The 23791-nt window shown below is 38.1% G+C and overlaps 1 protein-coding gene across 22 annotated transcripts in view; it reads left to right on the plus strand.

Moving 5' to 3' along the window:
• Window positions 1–23791, plus strand: part of LOC105937898 (ankyrin-3-like) — a 143599-nt gene that overhangs the window by 77589 nt on the left and 42219 nt on the right. For 8 of the 22 annotated variants that reach the window (XM_036142139.1, XM_036142148.1, XM_036142143.1 and 5 more), the window contains exons 17-24: window positions 2367–2490; window positions 6537–6548; window positions 7987–8089; window positions 10536–10580; window positions 11566–11672; window positions 12151–12183; window positions 14952–15176; window positions 22180–22334. In XM_036142139.1, the coding sequence (XP_035998032.1) occupies window positions 2367–2490; window positions 6537–6548; window positions 7987–8089; window positions 10536–10580; window positions 11566–11672; window positions 12151–12183; window positions 14952–15176; window positions 22180–22334 (804 nt within the window). Of the gene's footprint in view, window positions 1–1488; window positions 1666–1859; window positions 1987–2366; window positions 2491–6536; window positions 6549–7986; window positions 8090–10535; window positions 10581–11565; window positions 11673–12150; window positions 12184–14951; window positions 15177–22179; window positions 22335–23791 lie in introns of those variants that run through there. The other 14 variants (XM_036142135.1, XM_036142138.1, XM_036142144.1 and 11 more) reach the window with 7 other exon arrangements.

A 23791-nucleotide genomic window follows, 5' to 3' on the forward strand; every position in this document is an offset into this window, starting at 1 on the left:
TGTATTGCAAATTTGCTGTGACTTTAGAAGTCCTTTGGGGTATGTCTCTACCAGCATTGCACAGCTACGGACTGAAATGTTTTTCCATTCTGGTTTTCAAATTAGCTCCAGGTCAGTCAGGTTGGATTGAGAAGCATCTGGGAGCTCACTGTTCCCATCATGTCATAAATCTCGTTTAGCTTTATGTCTGGACTTTGACTGGGCCATTGTAACGTGTGATACACTTTGATCAACTGTTGCATTGCAGCTCTGATTGTATGTTTAGAGTTGTTTAGCGTTATTGTTTAGAGTTATTGTACAGCTGAAAGGTGAACCTTTGCCTTAGTCTCAAGTATTTTGGGTTCTCTAAAAGGTTGTCTTCCAGTCTGGCCCTGCATTAAGCGTCTTTCATCTTCCCATTAAACTCGGTAGCTTTTCTGGCGTGGCTGATAAAAATGCGCTAAATAGCATGATACTGCCACCTCCATGTTTCACAATGGGGATGGTGTGTGTAGGGTGATATGCAGCATTAGTTTTCCTCCATACATGATTTTGCATATATGCCAAAAGGTTAAATATGTGGCCACACCTGACCAGATCACCTTCTTCCACATGTTGGATGCCTCCCGTACATGGCTTGTGGCAAACTGGACGTGTCTTGGCATTCTTTTCACAATGGCTCCTTCTTTGCTACTCTTCCATTGAGGCCAGTGGTATGGTTTGAATAATTAATAGTAGTCCTAATGACAGATTCTCCCACCTGAGCTGTAGATCTCTGCAGCTCCTCCAGAGTTAGCATTTTCCATTTTGGTTCCTTATAGCCCCTTTCAGATCATCATTTTCCTGATCTATAGGTGTTCATTTAATTTGACAATCAGTTCACCTCTATGAACTGTCAAGGGTTATATAAGATGCACAACAGCTTTTCTTGTATCTAAAGCACTGAAAGGATTTGAAAAGCCTGCATGAGGATCGTGACATAAGTTCAGTCGTTTGTATCATGCGTTGGTCAGTTGAACGACAGTTGTGAACCATGTATCGTTGGATATTCTGTAAAAGCATATCATAATGCAGGTGAACTCTATTTAGACATACTGATTAGGGGAATACTGAAGCCAACTGGTCGCACTGAAATTTATCAAGGGGTTATCAGGGTGCAAATACAAATTCATGCCACATTTAATTTCCGATTACATTGAAAACTATTGTTTTCCAGCCACTTGGCAGTTATTTGCACATTTTTGTAGGTCTATTACATAAAATCCCAGTGAAATACATTTGAGTTAATGGTTGCAATGTGGCATAAAAGTAAAAAAGTTCTAGAGATGTGAATACTTTTTCAAAGTAGTCTATAAGCTGTAAAAATTGTTAAGATGTTAGACAACCGAGTGAGTCACAAAGCCCCCTACTATTTCGGTGCTGCAGGGAGCTGTAGGTTTGTGCTCGGAAACTCAGACACACACTAACACACACACACACACACACACACAAACACGCAGTCTGGATAATCCCGAAGCGGAGTTGGTAGGCGGGAGAAAGACGATCTGTTTGCGTGAGTGCCGGTCTCTCAAACAGAGATAGACAGTTAATGCCGGAGCAAGCGAGGTTACAAGTTGAGGAAGAGTTTGTCCAAACGGAAAGGCTGGGAGTTGACTTGTGGCTGAATGAATTGCTTTAAGGCAGGAGGTGAGTTTGGATTCTTTGCTGAGGGGACTTTGGTCTTGTTGGGGTTGAGCACAGAGCGAATCCGGGAGAATGGGTTGGAATGTGGCCAGATGGGGGTCTGTGAAGTATCCCGTGTGTCGTTAGGGGGGAGGAGGGGTGTAGCAGCAGTGGGGGTGTGATGGGGCACAGAAAGATGGAGGGGAGGGGGTCTCTCTGTTGCTTTGTGGTTGCTGGAATGCTTTCTTTTTCTTTCTTTTCGTCTCTCCGCTCGCATGCACTTGCCTCCTCTCGCTTCAGCTGTGCAGTCAGCGGTTCATCAGTAGGTCTGCTGTACTTCTGAGGGTAATAACATGCTAACAATTTTCCTGCTTCACCTTTAAAGTATGTTCTAAATTTATATTTAGCATCTGTTATGTGTTTAATGGTATGATGCAAAGCTACAGACTGTTTTCTGATTAGTTTACTTTTGCTGACGGAAACCAGCTTCGGTATGTTAAAATGCTTTGACTTGTTTGAACTCTGTATGAATTCCAAAAAAGCATTGAACTGTTCTTTAACATTGACTTTTGTGTGAGTGGGTTGTTAGTCCAAAGTTAACAGCCAGGATGCATTGATCAACATGTCCCAAAAAAAGTCTGCGTTTCTATATGAATGCAGAATAAGAAAAAGGACAATGAGAATATTCTACTTTTTTCCCAACTCTCTCTGTTTCCATCCGCCAGGTGACGATGCAATGACTGGGGACACAGACAAATATCTGGCTCCCCATGACTTGCGGGAACTGGGAGACGACTCGCTCCCACAGGAGGGCTACATGGGCTTCAGCGTTGGTGCACGGTCGCAGAGGTAAGGCTCACTGTAACACAGCACTTAAAAAAAACTTTGATAACACTGATAGTAATTGGTTGTGCTTCTGCGCTTTTCTTTCTTTGTTTTCTTCTTTTTTTGGCACAAATACCAGAGAGGTTTTCATAATATTGCCAGGTTTTACTTTTACTGTGCAAAATAGTGTGGGACTGAAGTTTGCATGGTATCCCAGGTGGCTTACTTAAAGCTACCTGGGAGATATAAAAAAGGGGGAGGGGGGACATTCAGCCACTACCACAGAGAATTTAGGTTTTTCGTGCATATATCATTAACTAACAATTTGAAATTCAGTTCAGTTATATCCCACCAATTTATAACAAATGTAGTCTCATGGCGCTTTACAAAAAAAGCTGATTTTAGTCCAAGCATACTGACAGATTCCAAATAAATAACATACATTCCTAAGCTATCTTGCAAGGCACTACCATAGACACATGACAAATAGCACCCATAGCGACACTGTTTGGAAATTTTTTACACGGCAGTTGTATGATGGATTGTTTTTATTGACAAAAATTAGGAATGGAGGTATGGCCACTTTTTTGCAACACAGAAAATGTATGTAGTGAACAGTTTTGCTAAAAGAAAACAGCTATTTGTGTATTAAATGTCTCTCTGTTGGAAACTTTCATCCCATGTTTATGACAGAAATGGAATCTTGGATTTAAGGTAAAGAACAATCTAAAGCCAAAACACGGGGGAATAAAAACACCATTTATGACTCAGATATATCAGACCAATGAAATTAATGAAGCTGTTGTTTGTGAGCTTAAAGTTCATCAAGAAAGAAAATCCTTTTTTACTTTATGAATTATTGGCTATAGCAGCATTGTTCATGTCCTGTCTCGACCAAATGGGCCAAAGATAGAAGGAAACGTTTGACTTCAGATGCCTTCTGAGTACGTTAATTTATAATTCTATTCAATTAAATTCAGTTTATTTATATAGCACAAATTCACAAAAAATACACCAAAGCACACAGATCCAGTGGTGGAGCAGGAAGTGCCCTTAGAATAAAGTTTTGACAGCTATAGTACTGTAAAACAGTAAAACTCATGAATAAAAATGGATCAGCTTATGTGGAAAAAAGTGAGACTCGCACAATTGCTAAGTGGATATCTAATGTATGGTATTCTGGTTTCACAGTTTGGTGAAATAAAAGACTGTTGCCTAACACTGCCTCTTAGAGCTGGGCCTAAATGCCGCCAGAATTTTAGTTTTTTTAAGTGCAATTTTTGTCAAAACCAACCAAAACCCTTCTGGTAAATTACAGACAGACATAGCTCACCACAGAAAACTTTTAAATCCCTAGTGCTGTTTGTTTTTTTTTTTTGTGCACACATTTTTCCATATTTTTCCATTGCATACATGAAAAAGAACATAACTATCATAAGCCTTTTTGTTTACATCCCTCTCTGTGATTGTCTGAATGGTTTGTAACCATTTGTTCATCAGCAACAACCCCCATAGGTAACGAGGGAATTGCAGCATTCAAACTTTTGGATATGCAATGACTTGCTTGACATTCAAGAACCAACATACGCCTCACAAAAAGTATACATGTCTATTGCATACACTGTTGACACTGCTGCAAGATGCTGCAGGACTGAAAGAGACATTGGGGAATATTTTAACTCCCACCATATTTCTAATATGAAACATTAACTTCACCGTAAAGGGGCTTAAACCCAAGAATACATCTATCAGGTATTGATCAGCTAGTTTTAAAATTTCTTTTTAAGACGTCCTTAGGTTTGCGATTTAACTGTAAATAAGTCTTTGTGCAAATAAAAAAAACGACTGCTTTCGGTTTCTGCAGAAAACAGCAGACCACTGGTGCTGTTGTTCACTTTCCTGTTGCCATTTATATTTTTACTGCTATCTTATACTTGTCTTTCATTGTTATTTGTTGTAATATTTTTGCTAATCATCGTGGTTTAAGTTTAGTGGAACCTTCTAAAATGTAGTTTGCATGTGGTATTTACTTCTTTCAAATAAAGTTATTCTTTGATGATTATTTGAAGAAAAGCTTCTTTAGCAAAAGGAAAATCCTGGTCTGAAAGCAGTTTCCTCGTTAAATCTTTTAGAGAAATCAAAGCAGCAGGAGTCTTTGCAGCCACACTGAGGGGTTACAGTTCATTTTGTTGAACTTTATTCTCTTTTGAAAGCATTGACACTTGTGCAACATGCTGCAGAGGGAGGGGTTTTTAAATATCTGAGGAGTGACATAAACGGACAGCGAGCCACAGGAAATTACAAACACATTCAATTCAGAAAGCCTCAAGTGTACACTGTCTAAGTGTGTTTAATCAATCCAGTTTACAACTAGCTTAGCAGACTGGGCTTCTCTGTCGTTAATTTTGACAGCTTTATTAGACAATTTTTTTTAACCTCGGAGCATAGTGTTGCACCGTTTGTAGAATAAAAGTACAATTAAAGAACTTCTATTGGGGGATAAAAGTACATTGAAGGAAAATTACATTAAGGATTTAAATTTCAATACATATGTTTTGATATTGCACATAAATATTAGAACGGACCAAGAAAATACTAATTTAAAACATGCAAGAAGCCATTAAATAGGCCGATAAAATACAGTCATGTAGCTGTATGTCGAAAAAATTATGTGTACATCTAAAAATCACTGTTGCAACTTAGATTTTTTTGATCTGTAAAAACATGACTGCAGTAATCTAACCTTTTCCACCTAGGATCTTTTCTTGTAATCTTGCTATGTTCCTGAGATGGTGCTACGCAGAGCTAGTTTTAAACTATAATACATTTTTCCTGTGACGGTTAAATTTTTCAGATGACACAGCGGTATTTTAACTAGGGCAAATCCAAAAGGCCATTTCAAATAAATGGATAGATGATCCATCTCATTAAGAGAACAAAATCATCCAAATCAATCTAGCTGTAGGCAAAAAGTTTTCAAATCTTTAATTAATTTTGATTTGACCACATATTTTGGAAAGCTGAGTTTAATTTCACTAGCCACACCCAGCACCCAATTAGAAAATCAAGAAATCACATAAATAGGACCTATCTGACAACATGAAGTAGGTTATGACCAGCCGATTACATTATTTAGTCCCCTGCTATGCAGCTTCTGTACCTGCATGAAGATTCATTCAACTCAAGTTGGGGTCGAACTGGCTTTGTATTTTCAAAGGAGTTAATTGTTATCTGACCAAGTGGGACACACATACACTGTGCATAAAGCATTTAACATTCAGACCCTAATGGTTAGTCCATCATTAAGTAAAGAGCAGGAAAAAATAAGCATGCTGAAAGTAATATAGTCTGTCCTTACACTGTAGCACACTCCATATTTTACACCGTTATCCCAAATATACTCATACAACTAATGTAATTTGTAAATAATGCACCATAAATGATAAATAAACTTAATGTAATGGTTCTCAAATCATATTTAATTTCTTCACCTTTAGACTCATGTAAAGTATATTTTAGATATGCCAACATTGGTAACAACGTAACAGCATTTTATGTGACTATATAGCTGCATCATCAGAATATCTATATTGTAATACTCAAGTTAAGGTGAGTATGTAAATATTGGGCCCACAATGGAACCCTGAGGAACTCCACGGGTGGTGTTTGTTTGCTCAGATTTGTAATTTGTACATAACATAAATTAGTCCCAGTCTGCCAGGATGAATAAGTTTAGCTCGGTATCACAGAATACAATCCACATCTCTATTCTATATATTTAAGGTTATATTAGCTCAAATGTCTAAATGCTTTTTTTTCATGTATATACTCACTGTGTGTTTTATTGATGATTTAACAATTTAACCCAAAAGCCCAAAGTACCCCATAAATCACAGTGTAGTGTTACACTACATAATGTGTAGTTTAGAGTTATAAACGGAGCACATTCTCTTGCTTTCAGTCAACATCATTCTGCTTCACTGCTCCTGCTTCTCTTTGCATCTCTTCTTCCTCTCCTCTGTTTTCTTCATGATGTTTTATTCTCTCCTCATGTCCGTTCTAATGTTTAGTACCAAAGCCAGGTAAGGCTCACAGCATGACGAGGCCCTCCAGCACCCCCCTGCTTCACCCTTTTCCCTCCCCCAGACCCCAGTTTCTGTCTCTATAATGACCACCCGTTCTGATGTATTGATGGTTTCCTGCACATTTCACCTCTAATCCAATTATTTTTGACTGGTTGTTCAGTGTTTCACATTGTGAGATTTACTTGTGTGGTCTTTTATCCAATTTCTTACTTTCAGCTGCTTCTAATCGCATCTTTTGTATTTGTGTTTGACTGTGGTTGTTGTCCTTGCCTGGGTCTCTGTCAAGGTTTGCACAAAGTTAAGGCTTTGCATCACTATGGTTTGTTGTGGAGATTTCCTTTATTGTGCTTCCAGGGACTTGAACTGATACACCCTTTCTCAAGATCTGAGGATGCTTTTCACTTTATGTGTTTAGTTCATGTCAAAGAAAAATACTTTGTGCTCAGAGAAGACAAAACTGTGCAAAATGAATTCTTACTGTTGATGAGAGAGTTAGGATCCCAGAGGGTACATAGTCAAGCATATAACAAGTACACATAAAACTAGCATATACATTGGCTGACAAGAAGCAGATCAGTGCAAAAAAACATGTGTACATTCTGCTACTGAGTCAATAATAGTACTATTTGCACATGATCAATGTCAGAGTGACATGAAAAGTATTTAATGAAGATAAGTGCAACATCGTTGCAAATATTTGCTTAACAACACAACACTGACTACAGTATCCTGTAGATATCTTAAAGATCTCCATGTTCTAACACATATACAAACACATTACATAACGGCAGTAAATGTCACAGAGCTCGGAAATGCTTCAGTTCACTCACTTCTTTACCTTCACTTGAAGATTATCCTTTTCCAGTTTCCCAGAGTCTCGCTCACATGATTTCCTCCTTCTATCTGGTTTTCCCCTCTCTAATTAACAATCAGTGTAATCGCTCCTGGGATGTTGCAGGCAAGCACTCCTCACGTCATTGCTCAAGAATGCTGTTTGTTTGCCTCATAAAGCTCCATCGCACGGCACAATCGCAGCATCATGACTTGCAGTACTCTGACAGAAACGTGAAGAGGGAAATTTGACAGAGAGGCAATATGATCAGGAATCAGCTGAGTTTTTATCATGGTGGCAATTACAAACGAAAACACATTGTTTCATGATGTAGTACCAATCTAAACTAATGGTGAGTTTGCTGTTCCTTTTTGTTGCTGAAAACAAATGAATACATTTTCTTTATATCTTTCTTTTAAGTTTTCAGTTTTTTTTATTTGTGCACAGTCAAGTTCCTGGAAGCTGCATGCATTTAATGTTTTTTTTTTTCTGTTTACTTTCATATCCCTTTCCCCTCCACCCATGCCAACTCCTCCTCCCCTTCCCTTCACCCCTGTGACTTTTGTCTTGGTAATCCGTGACTCCTGCTCCAACCACACCAAGCCTCCGTTCCTTCAGTTCTGATAGGTCCAACACGTTGAACCGGAGCTCCTTCACGCGGGACAGCATGATGATCGAGGAGATCCTGGCTCCCACCAAAGACCCGGTACGTTCTTTGTGTATCGCTTGTTTTGATCTGAGTCAGTAATCTACCAGTCATTAGCCTCACTACTGACACACTTCTGTCTCCAAATGTGCCGAGCTGGCTTGGTCCTGAGCCAAAAGGAAGGCAGTTCACCAATCCTCTTACACCTGAGGGGGTGCTGTGACACAAAGTCGGCCAAATCCTGTTATATTTCACCTAAAAGGGGGCATGACAGCAGTTCTTGAGGCTGTCTACCTAGGAGAGATTACTGTGATGGTCTGCATTCTTTTACACAGGGCATAACTATTGTCAGTGATCTGAGACACTTCTGGTATAATATTAGAAAACCAAACACATCCTCCAGTATTAAACCTTAAAAGGAAGACGTACAGTACTGGGCAAAAGTTTTCAACCTGCCCTAATCAATATTCTTCTAATCTTTTAACGTGGTCTTGATTTTTAGTTCTTCTGAAGTTTAAAATTTTTATTTGGTGGGCTTCCAGTTCTTGTATCTGACAAATACTGCATATTGTGCTGTGTGTGCCTTAAAATGATGCAGGAAATAAAAGGTTTTAAGGTCTGGAAACTGAGTAAGAGCTGCTTCAATCCGAATTATGGCTGATTCTCAATCTCTAGGTTTTATAAAACTTAGGCTTTTCTAATACTGATATTAGCTTATTCACATTTCTTATTAAAATCTACAGTATAAAAAATGCAACAGCAACCTTCTGGACCGGTTAATAATTAAATCTATTCGGAAGAAAAGCAACGTCACACCATATGTGTGTGTGAGACCAGTCGCTGTGCACCTGGATGTTATTAATGTTGAACACACGCAAAATGATCACATTTAATCTAGATTCTTACTTAATAGCCTCGTACAGCTGGCATTTCTAAAACAGCAGTCTATTGCTGTTTTAGTTTCATCAGTATATTTGTGGAGGATCTAGGGCCGCACACAGATTTCCAAAAGACTCCCAAAGTACTAAAAACAGCTTTTTCAATAACAGAAAGATATTTAAGTCTCAAAAGGATAAAACAGAGCAGCATTGCTGGACTCCATTTAGCTTTCCTGTTACCTGCTAAAAGTATTTAGCAACTCTAAATAAAAGGCTAACAGAGCCGGTTACACTGAAAGCAAGCCGATTTTAGTCGGCACTGATTTCTGATTAACTTCTGTGTTATTATGTCATTATTAAATAGAGAAAATGTCCACAAAAGACCTGAGACTGGACCAGAAAGATACAAATATACATTTTATTGTATAGTAAACCGCATTCCACAAAATAAGACTGCATTTGTCAGATATCTGTAAATATAAGAGTGAAAAGGGTAATTGAAAACAGACAATTGCACAAAAGCACAAATGGATAGAAAAACAAAACAGCTAACAATGTTAACAGCAGTTTGTTTAAACAACTCGAGGCAGGAAGCTGCTCAGCAGCCAGATGGTTCTGATTTTGATGTTTCAGAGATGTTTGCCGGTGGCAGCGGTTCAGAAAGTTTATGGAGATGTTGAGACGTGAGGATTCTCACAATGTTTAATGTAATGTTGTTCCTGTAGAGGCTCTAACATGGATCGTGGGCAGAGAGGCATTTAGTGTGTCTGGTTGATAAAGAGCTCTTTGAGAATTCACTTGTTAGTGGCTGAATCATATTTCTTCTATTAAAACACTTTAACTGTGTTTGGTGTTTTTTACCCATTCAGCCAATATAATTTGAACAAAACGTGTAAAAACATATACATACATTTTTAAAACGGCTTCCGATGAGGCCCGTTTGTCAGATTAAAAGTACCTTTTGATACCAACCTTTAAGCAGCTATTGTATGATAGATATTTTTTTATTAAGCCCACATTTCTGTATTAAATGTTGTGTTTTCATAAAAGAATAATCATAGTTCACAAAAATAAAGTCTTGAACACATCACTCTGTGTGTAGTTAGTCTATATAATGTTACACTTCATTCAATAAGTAACTTAAACAAATGACCTTTTCATTAATATTCTAATTTAATTAATATGATTGTATCTGTGGCAACATGCTGGTAACATCATACCAAAAGATCCTATTTAAAAGCATCACTTGTTGGTCCTCTGAGTTTAGATGCCTGAAAAACTGAGTCAAATTAAGAGGCTAAACTTTCAAAAATGGGCAGAAATTTAGTTGACAGGCAGCAAATGTAAACTTCAAATCTGAAAAATACTGGGAAAGACCACTTCAAAATATTACGAGAAAAAATGAATTAAAAGCAATTCATAAAAGCTTGATAGAGCATTAAAAACCTTTGCACAGTACTGCATCCGGTTGTAAATTGAACACACCTCTGCCAGGAGCCCATAGTAATAGTTATCTTTTCTGTCCAAACATGCTGCTGTGTTTTAAAAAGCTCCAGAGTAGTTCCATTTAGCTTGTTTGTTTCCTGCTGCTGAATAACTGCATGTTGTTTTCCCTCATGCTGCCCCAGATGCTCTGTAAGGAACGGTCTTTCATTGTAGAGCATCACAATAAGGTAAACGTCAGCGTAATCATGCATGTCGCAGAACATTCATGCACATCTCCTTATTTATCTTCAGCTCCATCATTTACCTGTTACACTTTAACTAAAATCTGAAAAGAAGGGTTCATGTTTTGAGAGGATAATACAATAGTAGCTTTACTGGCATATACTTTTACAAAGAAAAACTGTGGCTTCTAAATGCATAATTTCTTTATCTATATCAATGTTCTCTGGTAAGACATAGTTTCCCAACAATGCTGATATTATGACGAGTTTTGGCTGCAAACACAGTAAATTCATCCACTTTAAATCTGTCCATCCATCCGTCCTTATACCCTGGACCCATTGGAGCCTGTAGGAAACCTATTTTTACCAGATCGACCTTTCCTCAAGATTGTGTGATTATGTTCATTAGTTGGGTTTCAGTGTTCTTCCACACATTCAGGCATGTTTGTTCATATTTCACATGCTCCACTAGATTGAGATTGACTAGATGTCCCCATACTTTCATTGCCTCACTGGGATGAAATATAGAGGAAATGTTTTACATGAAGCTTATTATTCAAATATAAACATAATGAATGTTTTACTTTCTACATGGGAGATCAGAATGATGATATACTGTTGAAGCCTTTTCTCCCATTAGGAAGAATTCTTTCTTTTTCTATTAATTAGGTAGTAATTTTGCTTCTGTATATATTCTCTTGTATTCTCTTATATTCTGTATATATTCTCTTCTATCTGTGTATGTGTGTATGTATGTATGTATGTATGTATGTATGTATGTATGTATGTATGTATATATATATATATATATATATATATATATATATATATATATATATATATATATATATATGTGTGTGTATATGTATGCAATAGTGACTTATAGTTAAGGATCCCCTTGTCATCCTTCTCTTTGACACTAAAGGAAATCTCTCCAACCTTTGCTCTCACAGTACCATGCTTGGCAGTGACCTTGTTTTCTGCTTCGCAGCATCTGTTGACGCCCAAGGACACCGACAACGACTCTCTGAGAAGGTACAGCTGGACGGCAGACCCACTGGATAACGTCAACCTCGTCTCCTCACCGGTCCACTCTGGGTAAGGATGTTTGAAATGATGAATGGATAGAGACAGGAGAAGAAATTAGGGTTCAAATGTCTGTCGACTCTATATAACTATAAAGCTGAAGACAAAGGTAGAAAGCTACAGAGGAAGATATTAGGCTGCAGGTTGGTCTCTGCCTGCCTGTTTTGCAATGTTTGTCTTCCAGATGTGTTTATGATTTTCTGTCCCTTCAACCTTGGGCCTGTCTGTGCTGCAGGCATGATGTTGCTGCACTTGAAAAAATGTTTGACATTTTGGGAAATTATCTGCATCCACTGACTAATCCACCCTTGAAGGTGATTGATTCCAGTCTCTGTGTGGGTAGGATCTAAAGAAATATGAAAATATCCTCATTTGTCAACCATAAAATATTTCCCAAAGTTTCAAACATCTTTTAGGATTTTTTTTTACAGTGACAAAGCTCTGTTGTTGACCTGTTCCTCCTTGCGTTACTTTGTCGTCCATCCTGCAGTTTTTCCTCTCCGCTCCCGCAGTACGACAGCAGGTGATTTGAATGTGATTGGTTGCCCTCTGTCACACCTTTCCCCCCCTCCGTTCACTCATAACATGTTTGCTCTCCCCACTCATGAACTGATGTTACTCACAAGACACAAAGCAGGGGTGTTTTTGTCCTTTTTTGTTTTCATTTTCTTACTGATCTGAGTTAGTATATGGAAAAAAGGGAGGATGAATGGAGTTTAAAAATAGTTTAATTCTTTAGAATTATGTTATTGTCGCCTTTGTGTTATCTTTCTGAGTAGTTGTTTTAGCCAAAAGGTAGGAACAGTCAGATGACTGGGCCACAGACAACATGTGGCACCAGGCAATTATTCCACTGTTTTATATCACAAAAACTAGGCGGACATGGGGAAGAGGTGTAAAAAAGGTTTTAAAATACACCACGATTTATTGGTTTATAGTGCCCCCTTTGGAGAGTTCATTTTCTGACTTTGGTTCATGATGGCTTCTCTAAAGTCCTATCACAGCATTTTATTCAGTCTAGGCTCTCAATACTAGCTGGACCACTGCAAGACCCTGATGCTTGCTGTGCTTTATGACACAGTTAGGGTCAATCTTGACCTGTCGAACAGGTGGCATCTGACTGTAGACGTTTTTTGTTAAAGAGAAGAGTTTATAGTCAACCCAATGACTGGAAGGTACCCTGCTCCTGTGGCTTGCCAAACAGTACCAAACTATCACCCCACCACCACTGTCCTTGACAGTAGGTGAGGTAATGAGGTGTTTATGATGACTTGTTGTTGTGGTTTGCTTCAAAGCTGGCATGCTCTGAATAAGGGCCAAACAGGTTGACCTCATCTGACCAAAGGACATTTTTCTAAAAGTCTTGTGCTTCATCCAAATGCAACTTTGAAAAGCTACGTTTTACTGCCTTGTTTCTTTCAGAGAGAAGATGCTGTGGTAGGAGGGCCCTTCATAAAGAATCCGTAGTTGTTACTGTCTTGTCTTTTTCTAATTGTGGTTTTATAAACTCTACCTTTTCTTATGATTGGCAAGCTTGTAAAACTAGCTCCAGGTTCCTTAATAATTCTTACTGAGGCGTAGTATTTCATGTGCTGTTGTCCATCGGAGGCTTTATAAACTCCATATATTTTATTTGTAACTTTTTATTTACTTTTCACAAGAGCTTAGAATATATTTTCTATTTTCCATCACAGCTCTGCTGCAGCAATTTAGCTGCATGTAATCTTGACTTTTGTTGAAAATAAGGTAGAAATGCACCCATCCAGCTTTATCTGCTGATACAGATTTCTGGTTTCCTACAAGGTCTGACTTGCCAATTCTAGTTTTTGACAGATATTTTTCTTCTTTTTAAGGGCTATAACATAAAGACATACATTTAAAAACTGCTGTAGGTACTTTGATAGATAGAAGTAGTTTTTTGTATGTATCCATCTGTGCATATGTTTTTGACTTTTATCAGATTTTTATTTTTTTATCTTAAAAGTGCATACAAGAAAAAAATGTAACTTTTTTTGCATTTCTAAAACAGAAATGAAAACGGTTGGATTTCCCAGATTAGATGCATTTATTGAATAGAGAAAATAATTCCAATCAAACCCAATCAAGAGAAAATTGGTCAATTTGCACTCTGGTCGATTGATTTGGGTAAAATAGCAATTTATTATCTGTTTTACCAATAACAACGTTTGAGTCCAAACTAGCATGGCATTTCAGATACCATTTTGCATGTTTTGGGTTCTGTGTGGGTGTAAACTCTAAAAAAGAAAGTTTGGGACAGAAACAATTAACTACCTGGTTTGTGAAAAATACAAAAAACATCAGAGGTTCCTTTGTTGGCATTTTAAACAAAATAACTGATGTGATTTATAGAAGCACTTACTGACCACTTTATTAGTAACACCTTGCTACTATAGTACTGGAGCCCCCTTTTTGCCTAAGACCTGCCTTAATACTTTTTGGCATACTTTCAGCACGATTTTGGTCCGTATTAATATTATACAAATAAGCATTTGCTGCAGAATTGCCTGCTTCTCATCCATGATGAGAATCTCTCGTTCAACCACATGTAAATGGGGATCTATTGCACTGAGTTCCGGGTCCTGTAGAGGCCTTTGGAGGACAGTGAACTTATTGTCTCATATCTGAGCTTTGTGACATGGTGCATTTTCCTGCTGGAAGTAGCCCTCAGAAGATGGGTATACTGTGGTCATAAAGGGATGAACATGGTCAGCAACAATATTCTGGTAGGAGGCATTTAAACAACGCTCAGTTGGAATGAGGCGTTCCAAAGTGTGCCATGAAAATATCTCCTGCCCACTATACCACCAACAGCAGCTTCAATTGTTGATAGAAGGTAGAATGGATCCATCCTGAATTTGAGATGTTCACCACTTCTAGATTCCTAAATGCACTACGTCGTTGACTCCCCATCTGTGTTAAAATTAATTGAGAAGGTACACCTAATAAAGTGGCCTTTAAGTGCAGATTTAATGTTTTGGTCAGTGTTTTCCTTTTCTTACATCAGTTCCTGCCAATATGGAAACCCACTCACCTTTTTGTTCTCTTTTATTGTTTTTCTCACACTTACTGTCAGTGTTTTATAATATCGCAGCATGGGACACAAAATCACCATTACTAAAATCTCTTTTTTCATCAGCACTACACTTGAAAACACGTGTTTTACTTATTCCATCCATGTGTCCATATCTTTTCTTCTTTCCTGTTCTGTTTCTCCCATCTCTGTCTTTTCCTCCTCTCCTGTTTTCTCCTCCTTTTTACTCCTTGCTCCAGGTTCCTGGTGAGCTTTATGGTCGACGCCAGAGGCGGCTCCATGAGGGGAAGTCGCCACAATGGCATGCGCATCATCATCCCACCGAGAAAATGCACGGCCCCCACGAGGATCACTTGCCGTCTGGTCAAGAGGCACAAGCTGGCTACTCCTCCTCCAATGGTGGAAGGAGAAGGCCTGGCCAGCAGACTGGTGGAGGTCGGACCGGCAGGGGCTCAGTTCTTAGGGTAGGGCTGAACTTTTTATCTTTAAATATATCTGAGCTTTCCCCTGTTTACTACAGAATCATTTTCTTTAAGAAACATCGCCTTCCTTCTGCTTGTTGCATCACAATTTTCAGATGTCTGAGAAGCTATTTTGAAGTGTGAATGGGTGCATATGCATTTGGAGGAGAAATGTGTGCAGTTTATCTTTAATAAGATCCTTGAGTGGATTTTTTTAAACATCATGTTCAAAAATAAAGACATGAAATCTAAATAAACACAAAGGTCCAACGGACAGGGATGAACAAATCACTTTATTGAACTTGTTTACAACTTCACATTTAAATGGGTCCCTAATGAGGGCGATCAAAATTCTTACATTAGATTCATGCTGCGTAGTGTCTTTAAATCAGAGATCTGCTTTAGGGTATAAAATCCAAAGACTATTCTTAAGCCAAATTTACCTCATGAACATTTAAAATCTTTACCTTTTCAAAGCATTCAGTTCTACATGGAAGAAAGTCTTAGGAACTCCTGTAATTTCTTTGAAAATGTATGTGATAAAATTACCCAAGTTGGAATTACCACAATTATTTTATTTGCTTAATGGATAAATAATGCTAATTTTATTATATTCAGATGTTGGCATATAATGAGGTTGCTATGTCTTTAAAGAGTTGGAAATGGCCAGACAATAATGTCATGGCCTAAGCTAAGGTTAATTCACAACATCTCAGTTAGATGGAGACACACCTGTTGATGTGTTAAGGCAGCACCTCAAACACATTGTTTCCTTGTGTGAAATCATGGAAGTTTAAAAGAAATGCGACAAGATATCTGGAAGACAATTGTGGATCCAAGAACCCAAGTCTGGTTTATCCATAGTCACAACTTCCCATTACCTGAACATTCAATTTTAATCTGTTCAAAAAGTTATATGCGGGTATGGCAGCAGGAGAATGTCCATCTATACATGAACCATAGAACAAAAGCAAAAACTGTGAAGATGCTGCTTGAAGCTGACAGAACAGTGTCATTATTTCCAGGGAACTGAGACCTTTGCAGACTTTGGCTTAAAGGCCGCTCAGTGGGGAAGAAAACGAGGTCAAAGATCTTAATTCTTACAGACATTTCCTGTGGTCTTATGAAACCAAGATTCTCAGTATTTGTCCAAAATGACAATTGGTACATTTGTAAGAAAAAGTACAAAGCTTGCAAGCCTGAGAACATTATCCCAACTATGAAGTACATGGACGCCCGCATCATGTTGCATGTCACAAAAGGGATAGCATAATTTAAAGAGAACATAATGTGGAAATACTGAAGGAGCATCTCAAAACATCAAGCAGACAGTTGGAGCTTAAACACAAATGGGTCTTCCAAATGGGCAATAAACTGAAACACACACCAGGATTAGTTACATGTTGATCTAAGGCTATATTTCAGAGTGACGGTCACAAAGCTCTTATATGTGTTAACAGCTAAAGGGTGTGTGAGCAAAGCAGTTTGCAAACAGGACTCAATTACAGCAGTTCTTGGAGGAGGAGTGAACCAAGATACCTGCAAACTATAGAGAGAAGCTTGTTTGAAGGAGACAAAAACAGCTGGACTGAAGTTATACTGTTAAAAGGATACCAAATACTCCTGAATGTGTCACCATCCAATGTTAAAGTAACAAAAGACTATTTTTATTGCTCTGGTATTTACCAAAAATAAATATTTCTAGTAATCTCAACTGACAGGTTTAGTCAGATTTAATGTTAGACAGTGTAAACAAAATGTGTCTCTTGTTACACTGTGTATTTAAATATCTGTTTTTTTTAATATTTGTTTGTATGTAAACATGCTGCTCTTTTTAGCCTCTAGTGACATTTCCAAGGGGGGTATTTTGCATGTCCAATAAAGTCAGTTTAGTTGTGCGAAAACTGCTATTAATTCCAAAATATATTTTTAAAGGCTGTGTATTTATGAACTGCAGTGTTCGTGCTCTCTCTTTTGCTTCAACTTCAGGCTTAAATTGGCATTTCAGGGGGAAGACATCTGCCAAAGCATGTTGAGTGAAGACATGTTTTGCAACATGCTGAGTGCAAAGGTTTTTAATCAGCAATGGCCTCTTCACTTGGCCTTAATTTGCGAAATAGATTTCAAATTTTGTCTTAATTAATTAAAACTCTAAGGGTCAAAAATTACATCCACACTTAGGAGAAGAAAATGGCTGAAATGTACAAGATCTAGGGTCCATATTAATTTGATACCATCCTGCAGCTGCTGCAGATGTGTCTGCTTTACATCCATGGTGAGATTCTCCCATTCTATCACATCTCAAAGGTGATCTATTGCGCTGAGATCTGGGTTCTGTAGAGGCAACTGGAGGACAGTCAATTCATTGTCACATATCAGAGCTTTGTGACATGGTGTATTTTCCTGCTGGAAGTAGCCATCAGAAGACGGGTTGGCTGTGTCATAAAGGGATGGACATGGTCAGCAACAATATTTAGGTAGGAGGTGGCATTTAAACAATGTTGCTATGAAGTGCTCCAAAGTGTGCCAAGAGAATGTCTCCCACACCATTATACCACCAGAAGCAGCCATAGCTGTTGATAGAGGGCAGAATGGATCCATCCGTCTTTCTGTGCTTACATCAAATTCTGATCCAACCATTTGGATGTCTGTGCTGAGCCCAAGACTTGTTGGACTAAGGAGCCTTGGTCCATCCTCTTATTGTTCTATTTTGAAAGCTGTAACCAGCATTTATGACATTTCTGGCTTTCAAATGCTCACATGGCTGTTTTTTATTGTTTGGGTATATTAGTAAAACCCCATTTCTGCCAAAGTATTGTTTTATGAAGTTATTTATGTCATGTCTTATCATTCACACAACTTCACACAGCTCTTACATTGTTTGTAAATTACTCATTGACGCTGCTGTCGGTAACTGAAACAAGCCAGCTCCGGGTCAAATTGCCCCTTCGCCGATATTTATCGTTATTTCTTCCCTTTCTTATTTCATTTCATGAACATGGAGTTAAACAATTGTCCACCCATTTAGTTTTCCTAGTACTTACATATTTTTATGAACTATAGAAACTATTGAAAAAAACAACCAGAAAAATATTAAAATCTCAAATTTAATACTTAGATCTTCTGGAAACTTTGTATTAAACCATAATTATGTTTATTTTCTACTTAGGCAAGCTGAATCTTTTGAAATATGAGAGATTAGGAACCCAGATCAACCCAGAATAAATACGAACAAACTGTTGTAGAAATAATTTATTGAAGTCTGGGAAGATTTTAGAAAATTGCATTCAAAAGTTATTTTCCAATGCAATGTACCAAATGTTTCCAGGGCAGGTATGAACTTATGTGCAGTTGGTGCAAAACCTCCCGTGACAGAAATTGGCATTTTGTACCCTGAAAAAACTGGGTGCAAATGGACCAAATATGCAACAGAATGAAATGGCGAAGGGGCAAAATTTACCCAAAGAAGCCACTGGAATTTTGTGTTTTGTATAAATGTTTGTTTCATTATCTTGTGGACACAGTAAGCTCCATCTTCCCAGAAAGCTGCCAGCCGTTAATGAAGGCGAGAGCCTGGTTAGTCCCGTGCTACAGCTGGGACCCAGTGGAACTAGATTTGTTGGGTAGGAACCAAGCAAACCGTAGCATCTTTCATCCCCTTCCTCCCCTATCTCCTGCCTACCCAAAGGAAATGACATGTTGAGGCTGATCCATGCTGAAGAATTCTGTTGCCCATCTCTGTTGACTTCAGTTTACCAGGTTGTAGCTTTTGTATGTTTTTATTTTGTAGTTTTGGGAAGAAAATTTGTTACAAGATGAGTCCAGCACTGCAAAGTCTATTTGTTATGGCCAAAAGGATTACCAGGATGAGCTTGTGACATGTAGTTTTCACAACTAGCGTTCTTCCTAAAACTACACATCGTAGCTTGAAATTCACCGCACTTACTTTGCAGCCTCTTCATTCTGCAGAGACTGCCACGCTTATTGGCACTGCTGATAAAGATGCATAAAAAGCCTTAAGATAAATATTTATTTTATTGTAGCAACAAAATCTCACACTGAAAAGCGTCCCAACTTCCAATCTGAGTAAGCTCAGCCAGCAGAGGAACTTTGTGCTTTTGTCAGATGAGAATAAGATTTAGCTTTTTTTGCAACAACCACTACAGGTGGGTCTGCAGCAAAATAATGGGGTTAGGGTTAGGGCTGTATGTCATTCTTAACTCTTTGAAATGCAAAGACATTTTTGAAATAAAGACATGTTAGCCTCTCCTAGGAAAATTAAAATATTCAGCAGAATAATAATTCATAAGGCTTCCCTAGACATACAATCAACCTTCTTCCATGGCCATTTCATCCCCCAGACCTAAATCCTATTGAAAACAGCTGAAGAGAGCATTATGTGAGGACTGAGTGGTGGATCTAGAGAGGCTGTGCAAAAATAAGTGGTCAAAAATCTCTCTTTTTTTCTTTATCTGCCAGTCTTGTCAAATGTTCCAAGAGAAGAGCGAGCACTGTCCTCCTACCAAATGAGGGTTGTCCAAAACGTTAAACAGTAAAGGTGCCAAAAACTCTGGTAGTAGGGAGTTGGTACAAAACAATAAAAAAAATCTAAAATGTATGCACCAATAAAAGATACATTTATTTTAAGGCTTTTAAACATTTTTACTAGGATAAGCGTAGAAGGTGTTTAATAGCTATTTGACTTCACTTAATGTGAAGGTTTTGAAGGCTGTTGAGACTGGACTGCGCTTTGTTGGGCATGAGACATGTTTTACCCCCAAACCCAGCACCATCCTGCCTCCTTTGACTTCCATTACTTCAGAATACAGATCAGCTTTTCTGTCATCTCATTATTTTTTGTTTGTTATTTCAAAATAATGTGCACATTTATCATGTTGGATTATTAGTCATGTCGACAGAAAATGGATAATTCTTGCAAAGAAATACCATGCAAAACAAGTTATATTAGTAATAGTTATAATATCAAACTTCACAGGTTTTGTGTTTCTTTTTTACTACTTGAGTAGTGCATGTTTGCTTGCCAATATCTGACATAATTAGACAAAAATGTCCATTAGTGGATAGTCTTAAAAGTAGTTTGGAGTCTTTTTCTTGAAGAGAAAAGATCAATTGGGTAAGTTTCATAGATTCTGTCCCGAGAATCTAACATATAAATGTGACATTAATGTTCAAAACTGCAGACCAAAAGAAACCATCTAAGTGGAATCTCCATTATCCTAACTGGGTTTCTCACTGTTCTCATTTGTTCCTCATATGACATTGATCTACTGATCATCATACAACCATAGATCAATGGAGATTTATTGCAGTGGCATATAATATTAAGAAGATCTATTTAATTTTTTTGTTTTACATTCTTTCCTCAACTGTATATAGACATGTTTAGGTCACGAATCAATAGTTTTGAAAATCCTGAACTATTCTAATAAGTTGTGTATAGCTTTCCAAACTGAGATACTAATTAGCTTGATGGTACCTTTATGAAAAATGTTCCAAACCTTAAGGAATATGATTTCAAAAAGTGCACAGTATGCTGTTTTTAATGCTGTTTAATCTAAATTTATTGTTTCATCTTTACATTCAAAGGAGGTCTCTGTGGAACATGAGTAGGCACTCCTTACTTAAGGAGGCAAATCAGTGGACTAAGGTGTTCAATAAAGTCTGAACACTGACTAAAGAAGTGTTCTTTAGAAAAATAGACTCTTAGCAAAAGTGGGCCATTGATGGAAGTAACATCTAGAAGCATCTTCTACAAGATTGTTTGACCCAAAGTAAAAGACTCCACCAAAATATGGAAAGTCTGGAATTTATGCAAAGTATTTTTCAGATCTGGAAAAAAGCAGATAATAAGGGTAAATATTTGCATTTTAAGACTTTATTTGCTACCCCACTGTCTAAATGTATCCATCCATCCATCCATCCATCAGTTTGTCCACCCATCCATTGTTCCCTTTATCCATCCATCCATGTAAATTCATTGTACATTTTTGAGTTGAAATCGTAAAAATCTGATTACCTGAGAGCTCTGTGAGTTTGAGTCTGGGAAGCTGGGAGGCTTGTAGTGAACAGTATGTAGTGCTTAGCTAAATTACTAAAACATAAACTGATGGGACGTTATTCATTTCACTGTACCTATACTGGTAAATCTCACTGAGAAACATATGGTCTCCTTTTAAAGAGTGACTTGATTGTTCTGTTGCTTAGTTTTGTTTTGTTTTTTTTGTTTTTTACCAAGTATGCCAATTGCCATTTGCTACTGTTGCATGTAGTTTTACCTCAGAGTTTGGATTAAAACAGCCATAGTTGCGAGCATAGTTCATTTATTGTCTCAAGACAGATTATAGACTGGCTTCTAATAAAATTTAAAATTTGATGATGTGTCATCATTCTGCTGCTCAATTTTAATATGAATCCAGTTGATTTGCAGGATGTTGGGCTAAAGAGCAATTCAGGGTTTGTTTTTGTCTTTCCTCGTCACATCTAAACTGGGAAACTTTCATATTGTGTTCTTCTGAAACTCCACATTTCTTTCCGTTACTCTCACGCCTTGTCATTATAGGCTGTGCAGCTTCTTTCTATCACCCCTCATTCTGTTTTATGCATTACATTTGCTCTGAATGTCCCATTAACTCTTGAGGTTCACAGTTGGAGCTGTTTTCATTCAGCAGTGACATCATCAGAACCATGCGTCTCAGTGCTGTTGAAACCGGCACTAGCATCACCAAATGTTTCTTTTATAGTGGCTCCATGTCGATATCTGTATTAATGTTTGGCTTTTGCAGAGATGCAGCTTGAACCTGTCATTTTTCATATTTCAAATTTTTGTTGTACACGTCACCTTGGAAAAATAAAATAGTCACTTTCGGTTTTTGCTTTGGGCAGATTCTTCAATTGGCTTGATTATGTTTTTGATTTAAATTCAGTGAGTATGCAAGAAGATAATATCAATAATCCCACCGTATGTCCCTGTCATGTCTTCTGCCAGGCCTGTGATAGTGGAGATCCCACATTTTGCCTCGATGCGGGGCCAGGAGAGGGAGTTAATCTTGCTGCGCAGTGAGAATGGAGAATCCTGGAAGGAACATCTATATGACAGCAAGACCAACGACCTCAATCAGCTCCTCAATGGGATGGACGAAGGTGAAGCACACCCTACTCATTTTACATGTGTCTTAGCCCACTTCCACTCTGCCTTGCGAGTAAAAGAAAATATATTAGTAATTTCTAACTGTAGAAGCTAAATCACAGAGGCACAAATATGAGACTGTTTAATTAGATAAATAGCATGAATATATCTCCTTCTGATTGGCAGAGGTAATTTTAGCAAAAATTGCTCCCTGGGAATACTTGGTCCCTCTAACCAATCAAAGTGGAGGAAATCCTCTAAATTCTGGGGTGAGATAAAATGCTGTGAAGTGGATCCATACATGTTCAAGCAGTAGAAAAGTTGAACTAACATATGAGATGTTTCTTTTTATCAGGTGCTTGTGCAACCCCCTTTCTCGCACAGTGCCTGACTCTTAAAACCACACAATGAAGTGTTTCAGGCCAACACAAACAGTAACCTGAATAATGATTGAAACTTTTTACCACATTTTACCACATTACGACCTCAATGTATTTTAGTGCGATTTTATGTTATAACATGTTGCCTCTTTTACTCTGTTACCCCTAAATAAAATCTATTAGAACTTAATAAGCTGATAAGGTTATTGAATCCCTTTGGGAGTAATTTTGATCTCAGTATATATACAGCTATACTAATTATTCTGCCGCCACACAACAAGTCAACCTATTCCAGCTGCTCCTCACTCAACCAGAATTTTTGGATTTTAAATTGATTTTTAATGTGTTTGCAGGGGGGCGGGTCCGCCTTGCTTGTACACAATATGCAGCTGATTCGTGGACAACCTTGGTTTTATTTTCAATTTTTATGACATTTGTGTTTGGACACCACTTGAGAGGCCACACTCCCATTGTTTACATCAGACGTCACCTGTTAGCTCTTGGTATCTTCACTTTGCCGCTTCCCACTGAACATCCTGATATTCACCGCTAGTTGGGGTGGGAGAGATGCGGGTCCCGCAATGGCATCAGACGCCGCAGCTGAAGGAGAAGGTACAGACCTGTCCTTCCGTCCATCATCATTGGAAGTGTGAGATCCCTTCCCAACAAAGTGGATGAATTGGCAGCACTGATCCGTTTACCAAAATGTTACTGGGAGAGCAGTTTGGTCATGCTGACTGAAATATGGCTAACCACTTTAACTTCACACACACACCTAAACATAAACGGTTTTCATTTGCTCTGGGCCGACAGAACCTAAGAGAGCAGTAAGAAGAAATGGAGATCTGGGAATGATAGATGCTGTAGCTCTGGGCACTTAACTGTTAAAGAGACATCATGCAGTAAGGACATTTAGCAGGTAGCCATTTGCATGGGCCATACTATGTACAACTGAAGGTTAAAGATGCCATTGCAGTAATGATGTATGTTCCCCTTTTTATGATTTCCCTTCTTCACCGGGCCCTTTTTCTGATCTCCCGGGATTTTAATCATGTCTCCCGGTCCTCCACTCTCCCCACCTTCACACTGCA

Source organism: Fundulus heteroclitus, chromosome 10 (genome assembly GCF_011125445.2).
Source record: "Fundulus heteroclitus isolate FHET01 chromosome 10, MU-UCD_Fhet_4.1, whole genome shotgun sequence".
Classification (NCBI taxonomy): Eukaryota; Metazoa; Chordata; class Actinopteri; order Cyprinodontiformes; family Fundulidae; genus Fundulus; species Fundulus heteroclitus.